Source organism: Rissa tridactyla, chromosome Z (assembly GCF_028500815.1).
Source record: "Rissa tridactyla isolate bRisTri1 chromosome Z, bRisTri1.patW.cur.20221130, whole genome shotgun sequence".
Lineage (NCBI taxonomy): Eukaryota > Metazoa > Chordata > Aves > Charadriiformes > Laridae > Rissa > Rissa tridactyla.
Window position 1 is genome coordinate 64,871,881 of NC_071497.1, and position 13,583 is coordinate 64,885,463.

The 13,583-nt window shown below is 34.8% G+C and overlaps 1 protein-coding gene across 7 annotated transcripts in view; it reads right to left on the minus strand.

Moving 5' to 3' along the window:
• Window positions 1-13,583, minus strand: part of IPO11 (importin 11) — a 90,642-nt gene that overhangs the window by 38,460 nt on the left and 38,599 nt on the right. For all 7 annotated transcript variants that reach the window (XM_054186606.1, XM_054186604.1, XM_054186605.1 and 4 more), the window contains 9 exons: window positions 13,072-13,119; window positions 12,319-12,424; window positions 8,248-8,374; window positions 7,085-7,118; window positions 6,861-6,901; window positions 5,617-5,733; window positions 4,064-4,177; window positions 2,922-3,037; window positions 1,304-1,380 (listed from right to left, as the gene is read on the minus strand). In XM_054186606.1, the coding sequence (XP_054042581.1) occupies window positions 1,304-1,380; window positions 2,922-3,037; window positions 4,064-4,177; window positions 5,617-5,733; window positions 6,861-6,901; window positions 7,085-7,118; window positions 8,248-8,374; window positions 12,319-12,424; window positions 13,072-13,119 (780 nt within the window). The remainder of the gene's footprint in view (window positions 1-1,303; window positions 1,381-2,921; window positions 3,038-4,063; window positions 4,178-5,616; window positions 5,734-6,860; window positions 6,902-7,084; window positions 7,119-8,247; window positions 8,375-12,318; window positions 12,425-13,071; window positions 13,120-13,583) is intronic.

The following is a 13,583-nucleotide window of genomic DNA, read 5'->3' on the forward strand; positions in this document are numbered from 1 at the left end:
TTTTTCCAAAGGAGACCATCACTATTCTCCAGGATTCATTCATAAAATAAGGAAATTGTTACAAGTGTAGATTTCCTTAATACCTCCACCTTTTGTTAGCAGAGTATGCCAAGGTTTCCATTCATACTCATCTCTACCCTGGAAAGTATCGCCTAAGGACTTGGGAGGATAGGGTGGGGAGAAAATAGCAATAGCAAATGTAAACAAGCCACAAATAAAGAGTATTTCTGAATTTAACTCAAGCAGATCAGCAGTGTGACACAACTATGTAAATCACAGCCATTTGTATAGTGCAAGCTTCCTGTAGCAGATACTATCTACTACTAACAAAGAACAATAAGGAGGAAGGGTACGTGTGTAGATATGAATGAAGACAAATAGTAAGTATTTGGCATCTACAGAACCTAAGAGGGAGCTCTGAAGTAAAATACTATAACCACTACAAAACACTACTTTGCTGAGCAGTTTTGTCACTAGAAATCTAGTATACACAGAGGAATAACAGAAGACGTCACCTTGCACCTACCCACCATGATGTAACTGTCTATTGACCTTTAGTCAGAATAAAATATTAGGTGCTGAAAACAATTAAAAAGTTAACTTCTGTAATTTTATGAACACATTTTTCTAAAAAAGGAATCCATTTTCTATATTAGCTTCACAAGCTACAGAAGCACAGCTAAAGATTTCATTAAACAAAAACATACTTACATAATAAAATTAAACCACAAAATTTTTATACTCCCTGTAATTACAAACCAAAAGCACCCCAAATATCAGTATTTCCTAAGCACTGAATCTTAACACTCATTGCCAAGTTTATATTTTGTCAACAAGTCAGGCAAAACTACTGCTTTTAATTTCAGTGCTGCTTGACCAATGTACAATAATGGAAAACCTAGTAGTGGAAACTTCAGTTCTTCAGACTAGAAAACTTCATTCTGGTTGAAAGCAGAACAGGCAAATATTCCATATAATTAATGTCACTAAAACGCAATATATTTGGTGTTAAATTTCAGGAACTTCTTAAAAAAAAATCTGAAATGGTAAACTGAAATTTGTCTTATCTTTTGGGTACAAAGCAGCTTCAATTTACTAAAAGAAGAGAACTAGGGTAAGTAGATAATAAATATTAAAAAAGATCAGAAAGTCAAAGAATAAAAACCTGTTCTTTATTTTTTAATAGTTAGAATTTTGCAAGCCTCCTTAGTTCTTGTAGCCACAGCAGCATTACTTAATGCATGAACAACAAAAGCAGTAGAAAAAAAAACCCACAATTAAATTTTATTAGTAAAAGACTTACCAAGAAGGGCAGACATGTTTTGAAATATTCTCAGGAGCTCAGGTGTAAGACATGGACTATTCTCTAATGTCACTAACCTAAGAATAGATTAGGCAAAATATTTTAGATGATCTATGAATAACATCGAGCAACAATTTTGACAGATGTAAAACCCTGTAACTTACAGTAACCATATTTATGATCCTTTAATAAGATGTAACAATTATTTGAAGCACATTTCAAGTGCAGCAGTAGCTCTTACAACACAGATATAGGTATAGGCATGGGTCTTGCTAAGGTAGGCGAAGAAAGAAAAACATGCTACTGGCTTTTTATAGACAATGTAACCTCCAAAATACAGCAGTGATGACGTCTAAGCATCCAACTTGGGAACTCAGAGGAGGTGGGTAGAGGGGAATATTTACAGTGTAAGGACCAGGTGTGTAATGCTCTTCACCTCTTAGAAGCAGTTGTGCTGGTAACCAGCTCAAATCTTTACTCTTTTTTTTTTTTTTTTTTTTTTTACTTTTTTTGAGGTCTGAAATGATGCCTTGATTACCATACAAAAAAGCGTAACTATATGCTCAGCATTGTTTGTATCAATTTAAAATTCCTGAGGTTTGAAAACAGTAGCTATAAATGAAATTACTACTTAAAGCCACAGCAACACATTCGAGTTTGTTCCTAGATTTTAGGTGTGGGATCACTGTATTTATATAACATTTCTGATTATGAAAAGTGTCTTATAGTTGCTCTCCTGCTCTTGGTTCAGGAAGCCATTAGTGTCCCAACTGTCTCTGCCAGCCCCATCCAGATTCCTCTGATGTTGCAGGACATCTTAAATTATAATTCTTCTGCATAGGCATCAGAATAACAACCTCAAGATCAGTACTATTGAGAAGATAAAAAAAGTTCTGAACTTTTATTAAGAAGGTCTGTTTTAAAGCACTTCAACTTGCTACTCCACCTTTAAAAGCATTATAAATCTTAGTTTTGCTGCACACAGAACACATCATTCGTAGGGTAAGTATTTGTAATTCAAATGCTCGTCTACAATTTAGGTCAAAGGAATACCTCACTATTTCAAGACAAACTCAATGTATTCCTATTCTGCAGGAAAGAGATGTGCTGAATTCTGTCCAGGTAACAGTTTCCTCCTCCTACAGTGTCAGCTGCACCAGAAAGAAACAAGTTAGGCTCATGGCAAACTGATTATAGAGCCACTTCTTGTTTTATGTTCAGTCACCAAATGGCTTGAGATCTGGAAGATAACTTCCACATTTTATCCTTGTAGACTTGCCACCTCTTCATTGTGCTTCCAAAGTCAAGCATGTCAAATTGTTAGTTTAGCATGCACGTTATAGTGAGTCTAGACTTTTTGTCTTGCTGTTCATTATTACAACAGAACTGTATCTTGCTCTCAACTGCTGGATTACCTACTCAGTCATTTTTAGTTGTGCTTCTTTTATTAACTTCCTAACCCCATATTTTCTAAGAAAAGGTATGATATAAATGATGTCAAGGTAAGATAACAAGAACAGAGAAATTCTTAATAGAGTCAAATGTTTTTTAAATATTTTTTTCTTCTGGGGATACAAAAAATAACATCTTAAAAATTACAAACTGATAACATTCTTACCATAACTCTAAACCATCTTCCAGAAGATAAACATGTGGAGGCTGAGAAACATCTGTGCTTAGCTGAATAACTGGAAGTAGAAAAGGATAGAGATTTTTGCTGTCTGTTCCCAGTCCCTATAAAAGTAAATAAAAAATGTAAAATACTTCAGAAACCTCAAATCAATAAATTACCTCTCACAGATAAATTCTCAAAAGATTGAAATACAAATAACAGGATGTGATACAAATCGATTACATTACAAGGCAGGCAGCTCAGAGCTGCTATTATCTGTTTCATACAACATATGAACAAAGCAGAAGAGAATGTCACAAAAGCTAAAAAATTTAAGGGATGAAACAAAGTATTTCTTCCCATATGCTATATAAAAACATTGCAGAAATTACTGCAAAAGGACATAATAGGCATGCAGTAGAAAGGTAACAGTAAAAATAAAAAGGTTGGAATTTGAAATAACATGACCCTTAATTAAATCAATGCCAATAATACCTTTGAGAGACATTAAATCTTACAGTTATGATTTAAACAAGAAACACTTGATGCTAACCTGAATTAAAATGAAAATTTAAAGAACAGGCAACATGAAACTTGTTACGGTGGCCCATATCTTGGCCTGTGATTTAAAAATGCCTCATCTTCACAGACTGTTTGCAACCAAAATAGAAATTTCACATCCCTGGGAGCTGAATGGAAAGCAATGGGGAAACACTGCAGAATCAAGACCGAACCATACACAACGATTGTAAGAACAGACTGACACTCCCAATGCTGTCTGGGAAATACAGGAAGCCAGAGCAAGCTCTTTCACATAGACTACAAAGTTACTGAAAGAGGTCCAATTCCAGAATCACAAAACCAAAACCCTCCAGAACACAAGCAAACCTGCCTAAAGAACTGTTTTTACTGAACAAGCCCTGGAAACAAAATAGTTAAGTGGTTAACCTTAACTATGTTTACCTCCACTAGCAGGGAACCACGTCTTTATTGTAAGACTGAAAAGCACTTAGAAATAACCTATAAAACAAAACGTACCTTAATTTTACCTATATATACACACACATAAACACATGAGAACACGTAGGCATCTCTGACAAAGAACTGTAGGAGATACTGACAACATTTACGTGACTCTGACCCCTTACCTGGACAAGATGAATTAAGGTGGTTAGAATGGCACATCGCAGCATATTGTGCTCCTCGCTCTGTTTCCAAAGGAGTGGTAAATACTGAACCAAGCATCCTACATATGGTCGTATCTGAAGTTCAGAACACAAATTTGCTTCTTAGTGTGTGAAACCAGGCCATTAATTTATCCCAAGCATAATTCCTGAAATATTTAAGAGCTGCTTTTGTCACAGTAAAAATACTGAGATTGTTTTAATATATTCATCTTTCCTCTTCCTAAAACACCACATTCCATATTCTGTGACTGAAGTAACATCTGACTGCTCAGTGGTTTGAAAAGAACATATTACTTATGGTAACACTTGTGCATGGCAACCAGACTTAAGTAGGAAATAGAACACAAAAAATACTTTGATAACCAGAGATATTTTTGTAACAATATATTCTTCACTTAGACAGGATTCCTAAATAATGGTATCCTTTAAGAAGACCAGAAACAGTCCCCGTAAAAAAAACAAACAACCAAACCAAAACAAACAACCAAACAAAAAAATGCTGAATAACCTCTGACGTTACCCATGCTTTGGAGAGGGGCTGAGCTACACAATCTCCAGAGGTCTGTCGCAACCTAAATTTTTTCTGTGATTCTCTACAATACTAAAAGGCTAATCTATTTGTCTTCTGAAGTATTTAATTAGGAAGTAACCTAGATACTCAAAGGTTCTTTTTCAACTTGTTTTTTTTCTGCTGCTTCTCTAGCTGATCTGAAATCCAGGGAAATCTGCTGTCATGTCGACTTTTCCTACAAGGAACAATTAGGAAAGCTTCATTTGGCTCTCAGACAGGATTACTTGTTGAAAGAGGAGATAAGCTCAAAACCATGCATTATCTGTCCTTAATACAGTAATACCACAAAAAAAACCCCCACCCTGAGACAAAAGCAGTCAACAATTCATTTTCTAATTCTGCCAAAACATTTTCAATTTCTTTAAGTATAAGCTGAAAAATATACTTTAACACTAAGAAGGAAGTACTGAAAATTCATAATGTGAACTTGACACTTTTAATGCAGTGAAGGAGAATGCTGTATAGGCAATCATGATCCATATCAGTGTCAATGAGAGACTACAAACTTAACTGCACAGTCCCTAAGAATGTGAAGTATTTTGTCTCCCAAAGTGTCTCTTCTAATATGTATGATTTAATAAAATACTAGTTCAGATAGAAGATGAGACAATTACAATAAATTACAATTAAAAAAAAAGAAAATTGCAAGAAATGGAGCAGGATAAGCAGTGAAAGTCTTTCTGGACTCTAAAAGATGAGTCAATACAGAAAATACCTAGTAAATACAGAAAAGAAGTAGTAACTCAGAAAGAACAGTTTACACAAAATATAAAAGAGAACAGAAAAGTGAAGAGAACCAAGTAATGCAAACAATGCAGGCATCTACCGTAACAATAACCAGTCTATTAATGGATGACATTTTTCTACTATTTTTGCATAAGCATCAAAAACATCAAGTCCTACTTTTAGTACAAAGCTAACACTGAAATCCACAAAAAAATACCTGCATATTGACTCTTTCAATCACACATGAGAGAACGTGAAGAACATGCATTTTGGTGTCACATTGTGTTACTTCCTGCAGTAGCTGAAAGAGCAGTGTAAACATGGATTCCAGATACTAGAAGGAAAAAAACCAAAAACCTACAGATTAGACCATCAAAAATACAATCAGTGACACAAATTAGTGATTTTTCTTTACACTTAAGACATCTACGAATTTTGAAAGACACTTATGAAGTGTGCAAAATGTTACTCTCTCATTTGGAAAAATGCACACTAGCCAATCACGGCCTAAACAAGATGAAAAATTTAGATACATTCTTTTATAACAGTTTAAATATGATAATTTTGAACACGTATCATTTTCATGTTTTGCCAGTGTAAACATGACTTCACAGACAGAATACTATAAAGCTGAAAGGCCATTTCTCCAAAGGGAGGTCTTTATTAGTGTCAAAGAAAAGGTATGGTCTTCCAGCTTTTGGGTCAGTAGATAAAACATATATATTGAACTGAAAAAGACATCTTAAACAATTCCAATGCTTACAGTGTAGATGCACTTTGCATTTTTGTTTTTTTCTCAAGAGAGTTGCAATTAACATAGAAGTCATAATCCAATGAGAAGAAAAAGCACCTGCTAAATTTGAGTGATCAAAATAAATCTTTGCTGCATTTATAGCTAACATTTCATTGTTTACTTAACGACAATAGTAATGAGCACTGTAAAAAAGACAAATATAGGAGACCAAGAAAATCTGCCTTTTTAAGGTGATATTTTAACCACACACTTGGAGTTAATATTTTTGTGAAACAGCAGGTTAGAAAGTACTGTGTGAGACAGGCATACTGGAAAGTCACATTGGTGGGGAAACATATTTGCTTCAGACAGCATTCACATTGTCTTAGCATAAAGAAACTTAGTACTATATTTACTATGTGTTACCAGATGCTAAAAACAATGCCAGGAAGTTGTAACAGTCATAATACTAAAACGTTTTGAATTGTTTGTCTGTATATTGCCCATTAGCAACTTTAACAACAGCAGTATGAATCTCTACATGTTTTGGCCTACGAAGACTGAAAAAAATACATACACACACACAATGATTACTTAATACTGTGATTTAAAATGAAATCGGAAATTATCTTTTTTCTAGTTTAAAACAAAATTGGAAAATATTTTTTTCCTGGTTTCCGGTATGGATCTAGCTGATCATCAGAATATGCCCATACAAATGCTCTTACTGGTAGGAACTGGTCAGTTCTGAACTCAAAGTCATCTACGGGTAAACAATCATTAAGGAAAAATAACACAGACTGCAGGTGGATACAAGAATCAAATAAGCAAATACTCCATGGATAACACAAATATTATCATGTGAATAATCTGGTAGTAAGATTCAAATTGTTTATTTTCCAGTAACTCTGAATTAAGAGCTAATCGAAAGTCTTTGCCAATAAAAGGATATTTAACTTCAGCGTGGTAGCTGTCTCGATACGGACCTGAAAGACAAAAGTGAAGAAGCATCACGTATACATCCGTTAAATTTTTGATTATCAACATAATATCTGACAATATCAAATCAGTTGCTGTTTTGCCAATTGAATCATTCTATGTGTTCTGCCATCCTCTAATAAATATGGTTAGTTCAATTGAAACATTTTCATCTGTTTTTATTTTAGTATCCTTTACAGTTTATTTGGCATTACTAAAGTGGTACCACCTGGAGAAACTACTCAGGCAAAACCTTCATGAAGGTCAAGAAAGAATTAAACCAGATTATATCTATCCTGTGATAAAAACTCTTGCAATAGAGAAGGAGTTTAATTTGGGATTATCTCATGGCTTCCTGTCACCCAAAAAGCACAGAATCAAATAAACTCAACAAGTTAGCATGTTCTTCACTGGTAGATGTTCAGATGCTCAAAATGCATTAAGTGAAAACAGTCACAACATTGACACATCCTTCTCTGCTAAAGCTGTATGGAATCACAGAAATAAGTGTTATGACTGCCCATTGCTAATACTTAACTAACAAACTAGCTACGTTTATTTGGTTTAGTTGTTGGCTGATAGGTCTGTTTGTTTAAAAGTTTAAAATAAATAAACAATAGCAAAACCAGCTTCTCAACTCAATTTCACCTGTTGGTAAACTGCAATTGTAGCTAAAACCACAGAATTGTACTCAACCAGTTTAGCACTAATGCCATTTATCGTATTCTGCTAACAGATAACGATGTTGATGCTTAAATAATACTGCATACTGAAGAGACTTGTCACAGAATAACACCATTTTATCTACGCAAAGTGTTTGCTTATTAATTATTTCTCTCAAGACACTTCACAACTTTCTTCTTACAAAAACCAGACTATTGCTATGGCCATTCATTTTCCCCACTGAAGCCATCTTATGTGAACATCTTAGGGGCTTGTTACATGCCTTTGACCTTATTGTTCAACATCTCCACAATTAAACACCCCCACAACTTCCCGACAGATTATCTTTTGCAGGACACAACAGACTTTAAGGTGTGATGTTATGAAATTCTCAACCAAGTTTACACAAGGTATGGTATTTATGTTTTGCCTGTGTTTACAGAACAAATGTAACATGACTTTTTTTATACTTACCACTAAGTCCTGGTCTTGAAGCAAGTTACGAATTGCCTCATATAACATAGGTCTCAAGTCTGATTTGAATTTTACAGAAATCCACTGTCCAATCAGCCAAATTACTCGTCGGCGTATTGGTTTATATCTTCAAAAGTAGGGGGAAAAAAATTGTACTCATTAACTCATTATACTTGCTGTTCTGGAATACTTTGATGAAAAAGAAATCTAAGCATCATTAGGAAAACATTATTCCCCAAAACAATTATTAAAAGATTTAGTTTGTCAAGCCCAACTTTAGAACTTTAGTGCAGAAATCTTTTTCATCAAAATTCTTCACTATAAGGCTCTGGAAACGCCAACTTAGCCTGAAAAAGATAACTTTCATCCTAAACAACTGAATCCTGAAGGTCTCACTAGAGATACAGTTCATTCCGCACATAGCACGCCAGTAAAAGAAACTAAAAATAAATCTTCTATTTATTACTGCCATCATGGCGACTACTGCTTTCACCATACTTTCCAGCAGTCTCCTTGACATTCCTTTTATGCTTAAAATTTTAGGTCAGATAAAATTTAAAAATGCAAACTTCTGTACTACATTACAGCAACTGCCAGAGTATTCCATGTCATCAGTCCAAAACTACTCTCAGAAAGAACTGACATTATCTAATCTTGCACCACTGCTGCAACAAGGGCACAAACAAAACAGCTTTAGAGTCAATGGGAAGAAGACCCAGAACAACGATGCGCTGAATTGCCTAACACAATCACCAAGAAAAGCATTCTGCAGAGCTGCTATTTTCCCCCACTGATTATAAAAATTTATCAGGAAGATTAGCTCAGATTTAAATGTTTAACTTGCAGACATATAAAGTTAGGGAAGATGAACCCTATTCACAGAACTTTAACTAACAAGTTATTTTGCCTAAGTACATTTTACATTTGATAAACTTCTGCTCTGTAAGCCACCAATAGAGCAATTTAAACTGAAGTTATTGAGGCTTCTTTACATGTAAAAATTGTGATTTATTAAACATTCCCATAACCATGAGATAATCAACAAAGCATACCTTCAGAGAACATGAAAGTTGTTAAAGTAGCATGTATACAGCAGTTCATTAGACTGGAACACAAAGCTAGTGAGAAATAATGTTCCAGCATTGCCTGTGATTTATTGAGTGTCAGAGGAGCCTGAACAACCCATGCTGAAGCATGACTTACAGAAGATGTTGCCTTACTAACATGTCCTTCTATTTATTCGAGAAGCTGTGGTGAGAGAACTTTTTCTATTCTTAGAATGCCCACGCGTGATACATAACCTTGTAAAAACCAGAATATTAAACTAATAGATTTGCCTTGAGATTGGTGTTGGATAGTTTTCAAACCATTATCACAAAAAGAAAAGTTTTAAATGACATGCCCGTCTGCTGACAGCAAAGATTTTCAGCTCTGGTGATACCTGTTGTACAATCCATACATCCTACCTGCACCTTTATATTCTTTCTCTCTCTCTCCCTGGTAGAGAAAAGATAGCGTGGTTTTGAGGTTTTGTTTTTTTAAAAGGGCTTAAATTACTAGAAATTCTTCTGCTCATAGGTACTCATTTTTGAGGTCCTACCTTTTTTACATCCTCTACTTCTGGGAAAAACTCATCTCTCAGAACTTCATTAGCTTTTACACTAAGAGCACACTCTGACTAAGTATAAGCAGATTGAGCCCGCTGAACCTAAAGCCCACACGGGAAAAGTGACCGTATTCCAAAATAAGGGAGCTTCTGTTGCAACAGTCATAGCTAGCTTTAAGCAGCCTGGACAGCATTCAGACATTCAAGTCAAAAGTATCTTAATTGATACCAAAGTAGTAAGTGTCAAATCGATACTTTCTCTCTCAACGTGAAAAGTTGTTTTAAGATTGAATTATTGCAAAAAAAAAAAACAACTGTATTCAGTGAACTGTTTTTGTATTATGGAAAAGTTTCTCCTTAATAGGTACAAAACTAAATATTATGGCAAATGATAAATTCAGTAATGCAATCTTTCTCAAAATACTTTAAAATATTCTTTCATTAATCCCCTATTTCTCCTACCGCTGTGGTCATGGTTGACAGACTTACTATCTACAGACAACGAATCATTCAAAGAAAACAAAACACGGCAAACTCTACAGTCACTGCTGACAACAGATTTGTGTTCCCAAACATGAAGCAGCATGTAAACAGGCATGCCAATCACCATAGGACATTCTGTTGGACAGCGGATCACACCCTCCAATTCACTTTATCTGAACTGCACATGTATTCCTGAAGCTGTTGTTACTGCAGCATTCCATTCACACTACTAACACCATCTCCCTTATTGCCATGGTGGTCTCCAATGACGCTAGCAGTAGAAGCAGTTCAAGCAAACAAGGCTTCAAACTTCTGGATGACTTCTACTGCAAGTTTCTGTCCCCGAAGGAATTTTCTCCTGGGATATCACAAATGCCAACCAAATGGTTACATCAGGTGTGTTCCCTACTGTAAAATACAACTATATCAACCGCAGAAGACTTTTGTCAGTTTTACTTACTCTATCTGGGTGGAGAGCATAAAAATGCCAAGGCCAGCATGTGCTAAAAATACTACGGCAGCTTTATTCAGAGATCAGTGCTGGTGCGGGACAACAACAAAGGATCAATCATATATGCAAGATCTATCATTTTTTCCTGCTATTCTGACATTTAGCCTAATCATAGTACTTGGCCAGTACTAGATATCAAGGTGAAGTTGAGATCATATGAAAAAAAAAGAAAAAGACTAATGAGAAAAAGTATGCAAACATTAGGAGATGCTAGGTAAACAATTGTGGCAATTATTCTGTGACTCTGAAGTAAGGCTATATACATCCAAAAGTATATAATCCATTTTTAAAAAAGTATATTGTAATAAAAAGCATTTTAATATTTGTAAGTTTAGCAGGATCTTCTACTCTACATGAAATTGAACTGTATTTGTTAACAAAGTGTTTATAACTGGCATCTGGAAATAAAAAAAAAAGCTGGCTAGCAGCTCATTACGAAAAATCATTTACAATGTATAGGAGCTCCTATGGGTATTAGCAAACAAATTATTTTATATGTCAGATAACAATTATGTCTGGTAAGAGGAATTGCAAATGTAGAAGAAAAAAACCAGTAAAATTCTTGAAAGGACATTGGGGTCACTGCTAATGACTCTGACAAGGAAAAACAGAACATACTCATTCAGAGTCAAAGGGTGATTTGGAACTTATCTGATGAGGATCAGCACCACATGCAATAGCAGTCACCATCCTTCCCCTGAGGGAAGAGTGATAGTTTGAGGGACAGGAAGGAACACTCTCTTCTAGTCAGTTGTAGAGACAGACAGCTCAGTCTGTACCGAGAGTCCAAAACCAATCTTTGAAAATACCTGCTAAACAACAAAAAAGGTACTCATGTGAAGTCCATCCAAGTAAAGGGAACCTTGATGAGAGGGAAAACCCACAGCAGATGGGCTATGTAATATTCTTTATGTAGAATGAGCCTGTAATCATTCACACTTTACAACACAACACAAATCCTTACTTCCCCTCTTTACTGACAGCAAAATTAACTGAAGAGTGCTACAGAGAGCTTGTATATACACTACTAGAGAAGAACAAATCACTGTTTCGGCTAAACTACGGTTTTACAGACATTACTTCCACAGATTTCAGTTGGACTTTACTGCCTAAAGGACTCTGGGGTCCCAGGAGGCCTACGTATCTTTCTTTAAATGAGCAAAGGTGGTTGTCCTAAGAAAGTTTACTCAACTCAAATACACAGAAGAGGACCCACTTACAATATTTTTACAGAATCATGGAAGCATCCACCACACAGTAATTTTAACATAAACACAAACTGTCAGAGCACTGTCACTTCTGTGACTGTATCAGTTACATATATATGCATTTCATACCTCTGCTCATTTAGTGGATATGTTTAAATATTGAGTATTTTTCAAGTCTGCAATTATTAGACATAACGTCTTACCAGATTTGTATCAACAATTTATATTTAAATGATGAAGGCATAACAAACCAAGGTGTTTACCTGTTATGAGAAACCTGCAGTTCTGCTAATAGTTGATTTTTAAACCACTGATCAAAATCCACACTATCAAATAGTTCATAAGCAGCCAGTCCAACCGCATTATACACTGGGGAAAAACAATAGTTATGCTTATTGTCTGCTTAAATGTTTGATTTTTAATACTAAATAATCAGACTAAGTTGAAAAAACATTTTTGATAATCTGAACATAATAAAGAAAATGAAACTAAAGCTTATCTTTCTGAAGAAAGATATTATCATATCACGGTGAAGGGAACTCTGGAGGAAATTTTAGTAAAAGAAAGGTATTATAGAATAAAATTCAGACTCTTGAAAACAGTTAACAGTCATAAGAACAATGAAGATCTTATTCTAACATCAAGAAAGTTTTCATCAGAGGTCTTAGACAATTCTTTTCTTTCGCCACAAAAACTCCTTACTTGTAAAATGGACAGAGTATCTCCATGGTAGCACTGTAGCTCATTTATTTGCAGAGAAGAAAGGACAGGACAGTAAGGGAGATTGTCTAAGGGTTTGTTTCACAAAAAAGCTGAAAAAAGCACCATATTTTCACATAAGCATTTTGAAAAGTGAAGACTGACATCAAGTGAAAGGAGAAATAAGATTTAGGTCCTACTTTCCAAATGTCTTAAAAAAAAAAAATCTTGCAAATTCTTCATATAAATTTTAAGAAGTCAAGCACATACACATAAGTGGCTCTGTTACTTCAAAGATACAGTAAAATTTAATTTACCAGCATCTTTAATCAGTATGGCACTGGTATCTTCCATGTTGGTAGATCCTACAGGACAAATTTAAAATAAAGAAAAAAAGTGTAACTAAAACAAAGAAAGCAAGCAACTTTGCACTCGTACACTTTAAGTATGCCGTGAATTAAGACTGCTCCACTATTTTTGTTTTATTCACAAATATAGTTATTTCAGTTTCAAAATTTCTTCAGTGAATATACTGTAATCAAATCTCTGCTTTCACTCTATTTTTGACTGACTTTTTCAGAACTGAACATTTTTAACAGCAACATGCAAGAAAGTCAGAAGCATGTATTTTAAATGAACAGATTCAAAACCTGCAAATTTCTGAAGACTGTTGACCACATGGTACCATTTCCAAAGAGTCCTAGACCTAGTTCCTATATACATTATATGTGTGTGCATGTGTACTTACTATGTATAAGTAAATATCATCTAGTACTTCAACAGTAACTCTCAAGTTGAAAACATCCAGAAATGGCTACTAGGGGCTTCA